General features: G+C 43.8%; 1 protein-coding gene across 1 annotated transcript in view; it reads left to right on the top strand.

Annotated features, from left to right (window-relative positions):
- The window catches only part of LOC124776499, a 185,515-nt gene that overhangs the window by 103,833 nt on the left and 65,301 nt on the right, over positions 1–16,381 (top strand). Inside the window, exons 11-13 of the mRNA XM_047251520.1 lie at positions 13,367–13,576; positions 13,806–13,917; positions 13,993–14,163. Of these exons, the coding sequence (XP_047107476.1) occupies positions 13,367–13,576; positions 13,806–13,917; positions 13,993–14,163 (493 nt within the window). The remainder of the gene's footprint in view (positions 1–13,366; positions 13,577–13,805; positions 13,918–13,992; positions 14,164–16,381) is intronic.

The following is a 16,381-nucleotide window of genomic DNA, read 5'->3' as shown; positions in this document are numbered from 1 at the left end:
GAGGGGTGGGGGGGGGGGGGGGGAGGGGAAGAGGGCCATACCGAAATCGAAAACTTCTCGGACCGATGGGTAACATGACTCAGAAGCTTACTAAATAGGAACTTCAGATAAAGAACCGAAAATGACGTCACTACTGAGGCTAACCTACTGCACTGTTAAGTATGAACGATACAGAATAGGGCCCCTGGGTTCATAATCATATTGTTTGAACCCTAGACGACTGAAAAACAATGGCCTGGACCGATGACTCCCAATTTAAGTTGGTAAGAGCTGGTGGTAGTGTTCGAGTGTGGCACAGACCGCAAAATGCCATGGACCCAAATTGTCAACAAGGCACTGTGCAAGCTGGTGGTGACTCCATTATGCCATGAGCTGTATTTACATGGAATGGACTGGATCCTCCGGTCCAGCTGAATCGACCATGACTGGAAATGATTATCTTTGCCTACCTGCAGGTCATTTTCAGCCATTCATGGATTTTATGTTTCCAAACAACGATGGCAATTTTGTGGATGACAATGTGCTGTCACCAAGCCCCAGAGTTTCGCAGTTCGTTTCAAGAACGTTCTGGACAATTCGAGCAAATGATTTGACCCATTCAGATGGCCCAACATGAATTCTATCGAACATTTATGGGGCATCATTTTGGGGCCAGTTCGTGCACAAAATCCTGCACTTTCACAATTATGGACGGCTATAGAGACAAATGGGTCAATATTTGACCCATTCAGATGGCCCAACATGAATTCTATCGAACATTTATGGGGCATCATTTTGGGGCCAGTTCGTGCACAAAATCCTGCACTTTCACAATTATGGACGGCTATAGAGACAAATGGGTCAATATTTCTGCAGCGGCCTTCCATTGACTTGTTGAGTCGATGCCACGTCGAGTTGCTGCACCGCGCCGAGTTAAAGAACGTCCGACACGATATTAGGAGGTATCCCATGACTTTTGTCACCTCGGTATATTATCCATCAGTGCTGCAAGTCACTTCACATTGCATATGCACTTCCCACTACCATAAAGATCACTACACATCGGTGTGTCAGATATGAAAGGATTATGTACAAATATATAGCTATTTGGTGTCTACTACAAGTGTTCAGGTTCATGTTCAGGTTCACCTCCAGCTACCAACTGACAGAAGAGTGGTATACACACCATGACGACCATGTACGTCCACCAGGTGGCACTGCGGTGGTTGGCTGGATCATTGTTTTGTTCGTCGCATCAATGCACTGTGTGTGATCAACTAAGCCACACTGTAGATACAGCAATTATAATAAAAATTTCGTTGTTATACATACAGCGTGTATCACAACTTATAGCGAAATGTATGCGTGTAAAGGTATACAACAGCAGACGCAAAACGTTCCAGTAGCCCGCAAACGAAGCGTTTACGAGATAATAGCGAATATATCAAATATTATGAAAGCTTGTTTAAATGTATTTGAAATGTAAATTTTCTATTACTAGCCTATCTATTTGGGCTCAGTTTCCAACCACGGCCTTCCTCATCTTGCCCAGCGTTGGGTAACGTGGTACGTGCACAATGGGGCACAGGTACCTTTTGTCGCTGGTATAAGACGACACCTATCACGCCAATACGGTCCAAGATGCATTAGTCGAACAGAGCCTGTACCTTGGCCTCCAAGATGGTCATACCACAATCCTCTGGACTTTTCTGTCTGTCTTCTCAAAAGAGAAGTGTACAGAACTCTCGCTGAACCGGAGCAGTGAATTGTACAGACTTGTGAATATTTACGAGATGAGTCGGCTGTGTTGCAAAGAAGTTCGTAAACCCTACATAGCGGAGTGCAGTATTGCTTCCAAATGTGGGAACGACTACGTGGAATATCTACTTTAACAGATAAGAGTGTATAGTAAATTGTAACATGTAACATGGTGAATTAGTATTGTATTTCTCGTTAAGGTAGGCCTGGGATGAGATTTGAGTTCAGTTACATGGGTCTTAATGGAAAAGTTTGAGGCAACGGCCTTGCCGCAGTGGATACACCGGTTCCCGTGAGATCACCGAAGTTAAGCGCTGTCGGGTGTGGCCGACACTTGGATGGGTGACCATCCAGCCGCCATACACTGTTGCCATTTTTCGGGGTGCACTCAGCCTCATGATGCCAATTGAGGAGCTACTTGACCGAACAGTAGCGGCTCCGGTCAAAGAAAACCATCACAACGACCGGGAGAGCGGTGTGCTGACCACACGATGACACGGCGGTCGGATGGTCCCGATGGGCCACTTGTGGCCTGAAGACGGAGTGAAGTGCTAATGGAAAAGTTTACATTTCAAATACGTTTATTCTAACTTGGTTAAAAACCGACACACCACGAAGGAATTATGTGAATTGGACGGAAATCGGCAGATGTAATGTACATGCACAATTTCAGGAAAATTTGATGATTTTCAAGAGAAAGAACTTCACACATTGAGCACGTGAATAAACGTTGATCCACCTCTGGACCTTATGCAAGCAATTACTCGGCTTGGCACTGAATGACACTGTTGTTGGATGTCCTCCTGAGGGGCACTGTGCCAGATTATGTCCAATTGGCGAGTTAGGTGGTTTAAAATAACGAGCTTTCTGAACGGTCCTACCCATAATGCTCCAAACGTTCTCAGTTGGGGAGACAGCCGGCGACCTTGATAGCCATGGAGGATTTGGCAAACATGAAATCAAGCAATTTAAAATCTCTCTGTGTGGCGGCGGGCATTAACCTGCTGAAATGTAAGCCCAGGTTAGCTCTCCATGAAGGACAACAAAACGGGACGTTGACTATCGTCGACATACCGCTGTGCTGCAAGGGTGGCATAGATGACAACCAAAGGGGTCCTGCTTATGGAACAGTGGTACGTAAACGACATTCTACGCCACATTTTGTTGCACTTTATGGTACGGCAAGCCAGCCTGGGATTCCACTTCAGAAAGATAATGAAAGCCAGCAGATGGCGAGAATTTGTACTACTTGTCTTCGTGCTTGCCAAGCCCTACCTTGATGAGCAAAGTCGCCAGATGTCTACCCAATCGAGAGTGTTTGGAGCATTATGGGCAGGACCCTGGAACCAGGAGGGGAATTTGACGATATAATGTGGCAATTGGACAGAATTTGGCACAATATCCCTCAGGAGAACGTCCAACAACTGCAAAAATCAGTGCCAAGCCAAATAAATGTTTGCAAAAGGGGCAGAGGTGGGCCAACGATGTATTGACTCGCTCAGTTGGTGAAGTTCTATGTGTTGAATATCTCAACCAATTTTTCTGATATTATAATCGCTTGTTTGTCTGTACATGTACATCACATCTACCGATTTCCATACCATTCGGATAATGCCCTCGTGGTGCGCCTTTTTTGATCAAATGGTTCAAATGGCTCTGAGCACTATGGGACTTAACTTCTGAGGTCATCAGTCCCTTAGAACTTAGAACTACTTAAACCTAACTAACCTAAGGACATCACACACATCCATGCCCGAGGCAGGATTCGAACCTGCGACCGTAGTGGTAGCGCGGTTGCAGACTGTAGCGCCTAGAACCGATTGGCCACTCCGGCCGGTTTTTTTTTTTCTTAGAGTGTATTTGATTCCAAAGTCAGTGGCGATTTGAAACCACACATTCGCAGTTATCTTGGAAATGATATCTTTGCAGACCTATCTTTATTGGAACGTTTTTGCTTCTGTTATCGTATTCATTAGCATATGTCAGCATTCACTAATAATTATAATACAACCAATACACAATTTTTGCACTTGCAAGCCTCTTTCGCCCCTTCTCAGCTTAGTGGCCATTTGCAACACTTGGGCCCTATACAGCTTCTGTATATTAATAAGGCAGAGCACTACCTTCAGACTGAACTCTTCGAATTTTCAGCAAGGAAAAAAAAAGTGTATGCAAAACATGTCGAAAAATATCTATTGTGGCGAGGATAAACCCCCACTTTTGTGCTGCAGTACTTAATTGACAGCTACAATGATCGATTTCACAGTTCCTGTTACGACAGTAGTAGGGCAAAGCTGACGCGAGCATATTTTTTTGTGTGGGTTGCATACATTCAGGGGCAAACATACATTCAGGGGCGAACCAATTGTTATGCTAACTGATTTGTGACCTCTGAGGATTCATTTATGACCCCCTGGGGATAAACCATCCTTCTGAGAAATCCTCCCTCCTCCTCATCCATCCCTCTGGAAAATTTCCAATCCTCCCCCATGCCAATAAAAGCACACTTTTGATATGAAATTAATTGACTGATTAAACTGATCGATTAATCATCCCCTTCTTCTATGGGAAATTCCCAGACCTCCCCTCTCCCACTTTCCCCTTCCCATGCCCAACTGGAAACTGGTGGGAAAAGGACTCAATCTGTGCTGAAGAGGAAGGATCTCGTAATATGAAATCGAAATCACTGTCAATTACATAGCAGAGGATATACTGTTTATTTATAAAATTCAGTTTTGAGGGTTTGAATCTCTTCATTTGGCTGGAAAAGCTCATGGTCAGCAATCACATGTCCTAATTAAGTAATTAGACTGCTGCACAGTGGAAGTGTTGTCTTGTTGCAAATTTTTGTTTATGTGCATCTTGACATGCGGGCATCAAATGAGCTAGTGCACAATGCCACCACCAGAGTGCATCTCACACCCACATCCCTCCCCCCTCCCTCCCACGCCACCTCTCCCACAAAAAACTGGCAGCAAAAAGACTCAGCCCGTACTGGAGAGGAAGGTTCTCATGATACAAAATTCAAAACAGTGTCAATAATATATTGCTGCATATTTTTTATTTAATAAGTTTGCAGGAGATACCGCTCTCCCAATTAGGTAGAGCTCACGTCTTTATCTCCAGACCCACTTCCCATGAAATAAGCCGGCTGGAGTGGCTGAGCGGTTCTAGGCGCTACAGTCTGGAACCGCGCGACCGCTACGGTCGCAGGTTCGAATCCTGCCTCGGGCATGGATGTGTGTGATGTCCTTAGGTTAGTTAGGTTTAAGTAGTTCTAAGTTCTAGGGGACTGATGACCACAGCAGTTAAGTCCCATAGTGCTCAGAGCCATTTGAACCAACCCATGAAATAATAATTGTAAGTATCAAGAAATGAAATGAAGTGTGGTATAGTAGCAGCTGTTTAGGATCGCCCGTTCATGTATCTGTCATAGGGGTGCCTCAGTGGAGGTCAAAAACCACCCAATGTCGGTGTTACAGATCACAATACTAAATAACATGGACCGGAAGTCAGCCCCCATTGATCTCTCACCACTGAACAAAGCGTCAGGTGGTGGCATTTCTTCAATCAAAAAATTCCAAAGCATCTTTCCGTCTCTGTCTCAAGTGGCTAGTTCCAGTTTGTGTGTGAATCATCATGTTCAGACATATAGATGGGATCTTCATGTCTCCTCAGAATATCGCGTTCCTATTGGCTAACGCTGAAGACAATGGGAGAACTGGTACAGCTGTGACACCAAAAAAATACTGGGAAATAGTCCAATTGAACTATCCTATCAAGGTAATTCTTTAACAATTTTCAGAGTCTGGTGAATTGCTTAAAACACTCATCATCAACTTATGAAGAATCTTCTTCATAGTAAAATATATTTTCAGCGTTTCAGAATCATATGCAAACGTGTTGCTAATGAAGTAATTAAATTTCCATCACAAGTGTATCATAACACTAAATATAGGGTGTTACAAAAAGGTACGGCCAAACTTTCAGGAAAAATTCTTCACACACAAAGAAAGAAAATATGTTATGTTGACATGTGTCCGGAAACGCTCATTTTATTACTTCTCTTCAAATCACATTAATCATGGAATGGAAGCACACAGCAACAGAACGTACCAGCGTGACTTCAAACACTTTGTTACAGGAAATGTTCAAAATGTCCTCCGTTAGCGAGGATACATGCATCCATCCTCCGTCGCATGGAATACCTGATGCGCTGATGCAGCCCTGGAGAATGGCGTATTGTATCACTGCCGTCCACAATACGAGCACGAAGAGTCTCTACATTTGGTACCGGGGTTGCGTAGACAAGAGCTTTCAAATGCCCCCATAAATGAAATTCAAGAGGGTTGAGGTCAGGAGAGCGTGGAGGCCATGGAATTGGTCCGCCTCTACCAATCCATCGGTCACCGAATCTGTTGTTGAGAAGCGTACGAACACTTCGACTGAAATGTGCAGGAGCTCCATCGTGCATGAACCACATGTTGTGTCGTACTTGTAAAGGCACATGTTCTAGCAGCACAGGTAGAGTATCCCGTATGAACTCATGATAACGTGCTCCATTGAGCGTGGGTGGAAGAACATGGGGCCCAATCAAGACATCACCAACAATGCCTGCCCAAACGTTCACAGAAAATCTGTGTTGATGAAGTGATTGCACAACTGCGTGCGGATTATCGTCAGCCCACACATGTTGATCCGTAAAGAGAACATTTGCACTGAAATGAGGATTGACACATTGTTGGATGAACCATTCGCAGAAGCGTACCCGTGGAGGCCAATCAGCTGCTGATAGTGCCGGCACACGCTGTACATGGTACGGAAACAACTGGTTCTCCCGTAGCACTCTCCATACAGTGACGTGGTCAACGTTACCTTGTACAGCAGCAACTTCTCTGACGCTGACATTAGGGTTATCGTCCACTGCACGAAGAATTACCTCGTCCATTGCAGCTGTCCTCGTCGTTCTAGGTCTTCCCCAGTCGCGAGTCATAGGCTGGAATGTTCCGTGCTCCCTAAGACAACGATCAATTGCTTCGAACGTCTTCCTGTCGGACACCTTCGTTCTGGAAATCTGTCTCGATACAAACGTACCGCGCCACGGCTATTGCCCCGTGCTAATCCATACATCAAATGGACATCTGCCAACTCCGCATTTGTAAACATTGCACTGACTGCAAAACCACGTTCGTGATGAACACTAACCTGTTGATGCTACGTACTGATGTGCTTGATGCTAGTACTGTAGAGCAATAAATCGCATGTCAACACAAGCACCGAAGTCAACATTACCTTCCTTCAATTGGGCCAACTGGCGGTGAATCGAGGAAGTACAATACATACTGACGAAACTAAAATGAGCTCTAACATGGAAATTAAGCGTTTCCGGACACATGTCCACGTAACGTCTTTTCTTTATTTGTGTGTGAGGAATGTTTCCTGAAAGTTTGGCCGTACCTTTTTGTAACACCCTGTATATCCAAGGTCTTGTATGTACTGACATTTGATAATGCTAGCGCCCTCCTCTACCAAAATGTTTCCACTTTACACTATGCATAGGTGGTGAAAAAATCTTACAATCACACATACTCATGATTACAAAGCACTCGTTGGCCGCCAACTGCCGGGTAGCTGCGCCCGCAGCAGCCAGGAGAGACCCACACATGCATCAGCAGCTGCACACCTGTCCCCAACATCCACATACAGGCATACTAAATGATCAGAGGTCGAAGACTGTCACCAAGCAGTCAACCAATCAATTTACATGGGGGAATAATCGTCCAGTGCAAACACCTGTCACATTGAATCTTCTCATGCAACACAAACATCCGTTTCTTTTTGCCACTCACCCAGCATACTGGTCGCTACAGACATCCAGAGAGTGCTGCCACCAGGGCTTGCCCCCACTGCCACAGGCAAGAGCCGGCAGGTCGGAGCAGGAACTGGGTGTTGTGTTATCATTATCATCATCATTTCATCCCCATCGACACGCAAGTCGCCGAAGTGACGTCAAACACGAAAGACCTGCGCCAGGCGAACGGTCTACCCGAGGGGAGGCCCTAGCCTCATGGCGTTTCCATTTACAACAACATCGTCAGTGCCTCAAAATCGCAACGAATCCTTAACTGCATATATGATGTCTTACTTCTCAGTACAACGCGTTGGATTTGGTTGCTTTTGCGCTATCTTGGGAGTACTCACGGAACAGTTTTTAAGCCGGCCGGAGTGGCCGAGCGGTTCTAGGTGCTACAGTCTGGAACCGCGCGACCGCTACGGTCGCACGTTCGAATCCTGCTTCGGGCATGGATGTGTGTGATGTCCTTAGGTTTAAGTAGTTCTAGGTTCTAGGGGACTGACGACTTCAGAAGTTAAGTCCCATAGTGCTCAGAGCCATTTCAACCATTTGAGCAGTTTTTAAATCTTGCCACCGTAGCTTACGCGGTCCTAAAACTGTAGATATTTTCAACCCTTTCGAAAGTAGATAATATTTTATATTGTTTTCTACAATATCTATAAGGACTCGATGGTGAGTGTTCATCGGAGGTGAGGGTATCATCTGGAGTGCCCCAGGGAAGTGTGGTAGGTCCACTGTTGTTTTCTGTCTACATAAATGATCTTTTGGATAAGGTGGATAGCAATGTGCGGCTGTTTGCTGATGATGCTGCGGTGTACGGGAAGGTGTCATCGTTGAGTGGCTGTAGGAGGATACAAGATGACTTGGACAGGATTTGTGATTGGTGTAAAGAATGGCAGCTAACTCTAAATATGTAAATAAATGCAGATGAATAGGAAAAAGTATCCCGTAATGTTTGAATACTCCATTAGTAGTGTGGCGCTTGACACAGTCACGTCGATTAAATATTTGGGCGTAACATTACAGAGCGATATGAAGTGCGACAAACATGTAATGGCAGTTGTGGGGAAGGCGGATATCGTCTTCGGTTCATTGGTAGAATTTTGGGAAGATGTGGTTCATCTGTAAAGAAGACCGCTTATAAAGCACTAATACGACCTATTCTTGAGTATTGCTACAGCGTTTGGGATCCCTATTAGGTCGGATTGAGGGAGGACATAGAAGCAGTTCAGAGGCGGGCTGCTAGATTTGTTTCTGGTAGGTTTGATCATCACGCGAGTGTTACGGAAATGCTTCAGGAACTCGGGTGGGAGTCTCTGGAGGAAAGGAGGCGTTCTTTTCGTGAATCGCTACTGAGGAGATTTAGAGAACCAGTATTTGAGGTTGACTGCAGTACAATTTTACTGCCGCCAACTTATATTTCGCGGAAAGACCACAAAGATAAGATAAGAGAGATTAGGGCTCGTACAGAGGCGTATAGGCAGTCACTTTCCCTCGTTCTGTTTGGGAGTGGAACAGGAGAGAAGATGCTAGTTGTGGTACGAGGAACCCTCCGCCACGCACCGTATGGTGGATTGCGGAGTATGTATGTAGATGTAGACTAAATTTAAATTGTGTCTTGCACAATGTACAAATGTATTGATTTCGTTGTGTACACAGTTGTTTACGCCAGTCACTATAGATGCTCCTCCATAACCGTGAAAGCGACATTTATTCAGATCTAGTCCCTTTCAGTTTACAGATTTAATAAACTGATGTTCGAGTGCTAATGCAGATTGCTTATCGACGTGGGTAAACGAAGTAAGTGATTCGCATATCTTTTTCTCTGAAGGATTCTGAAAATCATATTTGACTCTTTTAACTTAGTGAAATACTTCAGTTAACCCACCTTGTGGGTTGTGCTCTCATATCAATGGACACAGAAAGTTACGATCAAATGGTGACTAAAATCAGAGGAACAATAGAAGATATACATCCGGGCATCCGTCCTCATTAACGATTTCATTGTTGGTACAGCATTTCCACGCGTCCGTACTTGTCTTTGTCAGATATAAGCGATGAAAGTAGACGTACTTAGTATTTGGACCCCAATCCGTTTGAAAAACACTCACTCGAGGTGGATGCTGCTTTCAACTAGTTTGGAAATTTGTGGTAAGGTTCTATGGAACCAAACTGCTGAACTAGTCGGTCCCTAGGCACATTTTCTTGAAGAATTAACTTAATTTATTCTGGATACAGGAACTTAAATAATTTGTTGCCGCTGTCAGAACATTATATTATGTGGCCCTACTATCACGAAGGTGTTTTGTTAAGTCTGGTAAGAAATCAACAGATTGTTAAGAAAGACCAGACTTCTCAAAGCAATATACCTCGTCTGCCTACGCTTAGTCAAGTAAATTTAATTTTTTTCATCTCATCGGAAAGGTATTTTTGTCTCAGTATCATTGCTTTCCATTAATCTATTTTTTAAACGCTAAGCGAGTGGGAAGAAATTACAAGGCGCAAGATTAGGGAAAATAGTCGACGAGAAATCAGTTCCAATCACATCTGATGCAGTTTCATGATTGTGGTTGATGCAGTGAGGTTGCAAGTTTTTATGGGTGTAAATGCATTTTATTGCCGCCTTAAATTGGTCGTTTTGCAATGAACTCCTGTTTCAGGCGATCCCACAATGAACGTAATAACTTTCAGATACAATATTTTTTTTCTCCTAATAACCTTTTGAGATTACACCCGGGAATCCCAAGAAGCAGGAATGTGTTGCTGTTCCTGGCAACAACATATTCTTTTTCCTCTCCGATACTCTCTCAGAGTTCTTTATTCATTACGTTTACTTTTGTCTTTGCTCCTGAATATGTTGGATTTACGTCTTAAGTAACCTTGTTGTTGTTGTTGTGGTCTTCAGTCCTGAGACTAATTTGATGCAGCTCTCTATGCTACTCTATCCTGTGCAAGCTTTTTCATCTCCCAGTACCTACTGCAACCTACATCCTTCTGAATCTGCTTAGTGTATTCATCTCTTGGTCTCCCTCTACGATTTTTACCCTCCACGCTGCCCTCCAATACTAAATTGGTGATCCCTTGATGCCTCAGAACATGTCCTACCAACCGATCCCTTCTTCTGGTCAAGTTGTGCCACAAACTTCTCTTCTCCCCAATCCTATTCAATACTTCCTCATTAGTTATGTGATCTACCCATCTAATCTTCAGCATTCTTCTGTAGCACCACATTTCGAAAGCTTCTATTCTCTTCTTGTCCAAACTATTTATCGTCCATGTTTCACTTCCACACATGGCTACACTCCATACGAATACTTTCAGAAATGACTTCCTGACACTTAAATCAATACTGGATGTTAACAAATTTCTCTTCTTCAGAAACGCTTTCCTTGCCATTGCCAGCCTACATTTTATATCCTCTCTACTTCGACCATCATCAGTTATTTTGCTCCCCAAATAGCAAAACTCCTTTACTACTTTAAGTGCCTCATTTCCTAATCTAATTCCCTCAGCATCACCCGACTTAATTAGACTACATTCCATTATCCTTGTTTTGCTTTTGTTGATGTTCATCTTATATCCTCCTTTCAAGACACTGTCCATTCCATTCAACTGCTCTTCCAAGTCCTTTGCTGTCTCTGACAGAATTACAATGTCATCGGCGAACCTCAAAGTTTTTATTTCTTCTCCATGAATTTTAATACCTACTCCGAATTTTTCTTTTGTTTCCTTTACTGCTTGCTCAATATACAGATTGAACAACATCGGGGAGAGGCTACAACCCTGTCTTACTCTCTTCCCAACCACTGCTTCCCTTTCATGTCCCTCGACTCTTGTAACTGCCATCTGGTTTCTGTACAAATTGTAAATAGCCTTTCGCTCCCTGTATTTTACCCCTGCCACCTTTAGAATTTGAAAGAGAGTATTCCAGTCAACATTGTCAAAAGCTTTCTCTAAGTCTACAAATGCTAGAAACGTAGGTTTGCCTTTCCTTAATCTTTCTTCTAAGATAAGTCGTAAGGTCAGTATTGCCTCACGTGTTCCAGTGCTAAGTAACCTTAAGAGTCATTAAAAAGCGTCCTGCAGGCACCACCTACAGATTGACAAAGTCTGCGCTGAAAAGTCTTTCAGCACATATTTCTGGTCGAATCTCAGCAACTGTGAGAACCATCTTGCACATAGTTTTTCCGTACACAACTCCTTCGGTTTATTTTTCTTTCTTCCATTGATATATAGTAAGCTTTTTCGATTATTTCGTGTGTGTCTTGCTCAGCTATCCGACTGACCCGAGTTTCCAGTTCCGTTCTTTCAAAATGACTCTCAGCACTATGGGACTTAACATCTATGGTCATCAGTCCCCTAGAACTTAGAACTACTTAAACCTAACTAACCTAAGGACATCACACAAGTTCCGTTCTTGTGGAACATAAATAGTCCGAGAAATCAATGTGGAATCCTTATGAACGTATCCTACCCCGTTTTATTTTGCAGATTCTCAAAGGAAAACGAATAGTCTCGCTTTTATCTGTCTTCTACGCTAAATGTCACACTGATCCGTTTCAAATTTCAACCTAACTGTTTGAAGCTTTCTAGAAGTGCTTTACAAAATAATCGCGAACATACTGACAAGGTACAGCAAAATTTTCTGCTATTTCATACTAACGGATAAACATAGCTCACAAGCGTTTCAATTGCTATTCGTTTCACTCATGTCGCCGGCCGGAGTGGCCGAGAGTTCTAGGCGCTTCAGTTTGGAACCGCGCGACCGCTACGGTCGCAGGTTCGAATCCTGCTTCGGGAATGGATGTGTGTGATGTCCTTAGGTTAGTTAGGTTTAAGTAGTTCTAAGTTCTAGGGGACTGATGACCTCAGATGTTAAGTCCCATAGTGCTCAGAGCCATTTCACTCATGTCGACCGCTAGTGTTCAAAAAGGTTCAAATGTGTGTGAAATCTTATGGGACTTACACACTACTTAACCTAAATTATCCTAAGGACAAACACACACACCCATGCCCGAGGGAGGACTCGAAACTCCGCCGGGACCAGCCGCACAGTCCATGACTGCAGCGCCTAAGACCGCTCGGATAATTCCGCGCGGCCGACCGCTAGTGAAATTTTCTATAAAACAGAGTTGCTTTGTTCTTCTACTTTTATTCGAGCAGCAGAAGAATTTCGTTTGCTCAAGGCAGAATCCTTTCAGAAAACATGTTTATTGTTGAGCCAATATGAACACAAAAAATGCGCTTTCAAACAAAAATTACCTCAATAGATAGCTTCCTTAGCACCATTATTTTATCTTCTCTCCATCGTCTTTACCGCTACTGAGGGCTTTGTTTCTGATCGAGTTTCCACAGTATGTAACAATTTCTAGATTTGTTTACTGAAAAATAAGAAGCAATGTTGCTAGCGTCTTTGAGAAAAACTACGATCGAACTGTCACCCACAGCTGAGCAAGTGGATGACGCTCAGCTGTATGAGGCATACATGCAGATGAAATGGTTCACTTTTTACGTTATGGATCTACTGTGACCTTTATACTACAATCAGAAGTAATCAGTAGTTTTTGTTTCAGATTTGATCCTCTTCTTCAGTACTTTTGAAAATACTGGGACAAATTTTCTCCCACTTTTCTAAACAAATTAGTTTTAATGTGGCGCTCATACGCTGTGCCTGAATATTTCTTTACGTTTCTTTAAAAAATTGCCAGACGCATTGTATATGTGTATGAACTATACTACTTTGGAAACTTTATGAGCTTTTTTTTCTTTCCACAGTGAGATTGAAGTCTTCATGTCAGCGGTTCGCTGGATAATGTTCGACTGGGAAAATCGAGAAAGCGAAGTAGTTGAAGTGATGCGGTGTATACGGTTTGGTCTGATTCCGCCGTGGCAGCTAGTTGATATCCGTCGAAATCCAAAGAATCCAGAGTTTATAGAAATAACATCAAATGCCGAAGTCCAGCAAATGGTGGAGAGCGGCTTAGAGTTAGTCTCAGTTTATTTTACTTTTAACGTTGTTGTAAACCTCGTCCACCTTCAGTAAGACTTTGTTGCAATGTTAGTTTTTTTCATACGAATGAAACCACCAACAGAATATCCTTTTGGTATTATAATGTTATATAAACTTCTGAATCCAACGCACCTTTTTGTCATACGTTATTATATACTTTTGTTGTGTCTGTTAGAGGTTTCACATACACAAACGATGTTTTAGATACGCAATCGTGAAGTACTGGTACGGAAATAATATTGATGAATTTAATCGCTGGTGTTCAAAGCTCGGCCTGGATGCACCATGTCCTCGGAACTGGATAGGAGATGATAAGGTAGGTAATTTACGAGAAAAAATTTCAGCATTTGGCGTAATGTAAACAGGTGTTGTCAGATGCCTCCGTTTACAGAACTATGCAACGTACCAAGAGTTTCTGCAAGACCTTGAACTGTACCGCCGCAACGCTCTGGAAGGACGTTCTGCAGAGACAGGGCATCCACCTGCAGCGAGAACTCCACGCCAGGAGGCGGCATCAGCACCTGCCAGTCGGCTAGATGGAGCAAACCAGGCAAAGGATTATGTAAGCTGATATCGCAATCAATTCGCTTAATATGATGTACCATGTGGCGTCATACGGCACAACTAACACATCACATTGTGTACAGACTTTTGCATTCGCTCAGTAGTATTCAGGATAAACGATTATTTGGTTCAAAAGAGGAAGCTACACGAGTTGAAAGTGACACCAGATCTGCTTTGAGTCACGTCAGCCACCATCGAAAACGACGAGAGCGGATAAAATTAGACTACGCTAGTCGCATATGGCCTAGTTTCGAGCGCTTCGCTTAGACACAAGGCTTTCGTTGATCTGTTACTAACTTATTACAAACCGCCACTTGCTGAATACGAGAAGGAGCTGAGCAAAGTGGCGCAGTGAGCCGGCCTCTGTGGCCGAGCGTTTCTAGGCGCTTCAGTCCGGAACCGCTCGACTGCTACGGTCGCAGGTTCGAATCCTGCCTCGGGCATGGATGTGTGTGATGCCGTTAGGTTAGTTAGGTTTAAGTAGTTCTAAGTTCTAGGGGACTGATGACCTCAGATGTTAAGTCCAATAGTGCTCAGAGCCATTTGAACGATTTTAGATCAGTTACTGATAAGATCTCCTCAGGTACCTGGAGCCATACTCTCTATACAGCTTCCCATGACTGCTGAAGGCTGCGTAGTGGTGCATTCTCACGGTGAACTAGATGGCTTAGATGGTTCCACAGAGCTTCAATTGGATGAAGATCTTGAGAACTTGGTAGTTACGGAGGTACACGGTAGCCTTTATTTTCCTTTCCCAGCAGTCTTTGGAATGGACTCTTGTAGTAGTGTGGGAAGCACATTATGCTGCCGAAAGATAACATCCTCCTCAAACAAGGATCTGAACTAAATCAATATGTTGCTGACTTTGTTTCCATTTGTAATTTATCAGCGATACTGTTGATTGAACTCCGTGACTGATGATTCAATTATGAAAAGAAATAAAGCTACCAGCCACTTTTTATAGAATTCTATTGATGTCAATACGCGTTTTAGGTTTTCACGCATCTTCAGTTGGCGTAATTCATTCTTCATCATTACTGTTGCATTTTCAACGCTACATTTGACTTTCACTTTCAATCTTGTAACTCTTAGTTGCGCCATACAAAACGTGAAGCACCCAGAAGATGAGGCGGAAACGAAATGAAACTTCATGGGTTGAGAGCATATGCAATGTTGCTTCAGTGATCACAAAATCGAGTAAAATTCCCAGCTAACTTGGCAGTATGAGCCCACTCATAGGTACGACTTTGCACCGCATCTGACCTGGAGCCATGCACTTAATCGGTTGATAAGTGTGTCATAAACCCATTGTATCCTCTCCTGAGGAAATTTGGCCCACAACTTTTGTAAATTGTCTTTGATGTATTGGATACTGGCATTGGAATGGTCTCGACGTCCGAAATGGTGCCACATATGTTCTGTTGGGACCAGATCTGGGATCTTGCTGGCCTTGGGCAGACATTTGATGGAGACTTGTGTCATCTGTGGATATGAGGACGCAGGGTGTCCGTGACATACTATTATGCCATCAGAGTCCCTCAGTCACTATCAGCCATGACCTAAAGTCATACTCAAAGACTCTCCGCACTATGACGCCAGCAGTAACACCGCTATGCCTCTCCAAAACATTGAAAGAATAGGGTCTGTCCCTAGGTCAGGGACATACTCGCCGACGATTGTGGTCCAGGGTAGTGAAAACGGCGATTTATCGCTGAACACAGTGCGATGCCATTCATCAGCAGTCCATGCGTCCTGGTCACAGCACCACTCTTAATGCAGCAGTTTGTATTGTGGTGCTAACGGCAGCCTACGCTTCGAGGGAATACCCTCGTCTGGATGTTGCTGGTCTCCGACCTATGGTGCAGAATACTAGAATATCGCAGGATGTCCATTACTTGTTCTCAAGTGAAACTGCAGTTGTGAAAGGCTTATGATGTGCTTGGTGCACAGCACGAAGATCCTCCCTTGTGGTGGTCAGACGTAGTCGACCAGAACCTTGACGACGAGTAATCCTGCCTACACGGTCTTTGCAGTCCAGCACTGGGCCACTGTCACATCCAAATGCCCCATAAATCAGGATATTGTAAGATCCGATCAGATGGCCGAATGGAGATCCACAACGCAGCCACTTTTCAAACTCTGTCAAGTGCTGATAACGCTGCCTCAAACATGTACGTGGCATTTCTGTGTCCTTCACAGGGATCACGCAACATCTG

The sequence above is a fragment of the Schistocerca piceifrons genome, chromosome 1 (assembly GCF_021461385.2).
Source record: "Schistocerca piceifrons isolate TAMUIC-IGC-003096 chromosome 1, iqSchPice1.1, whole genome shotgun sequence".
Classification (NCBI taxonomy): Eukaryota; Metazoa; Arthropoda; class Insecta; order Orthoptera; family Acrididae; genus Schistocerca; species Schistocerca piceifrons.
Note: the sequence above shows the minus strand (reverse complement) of the source record. Positions and strands in the feature narration are given on the sequence as shown.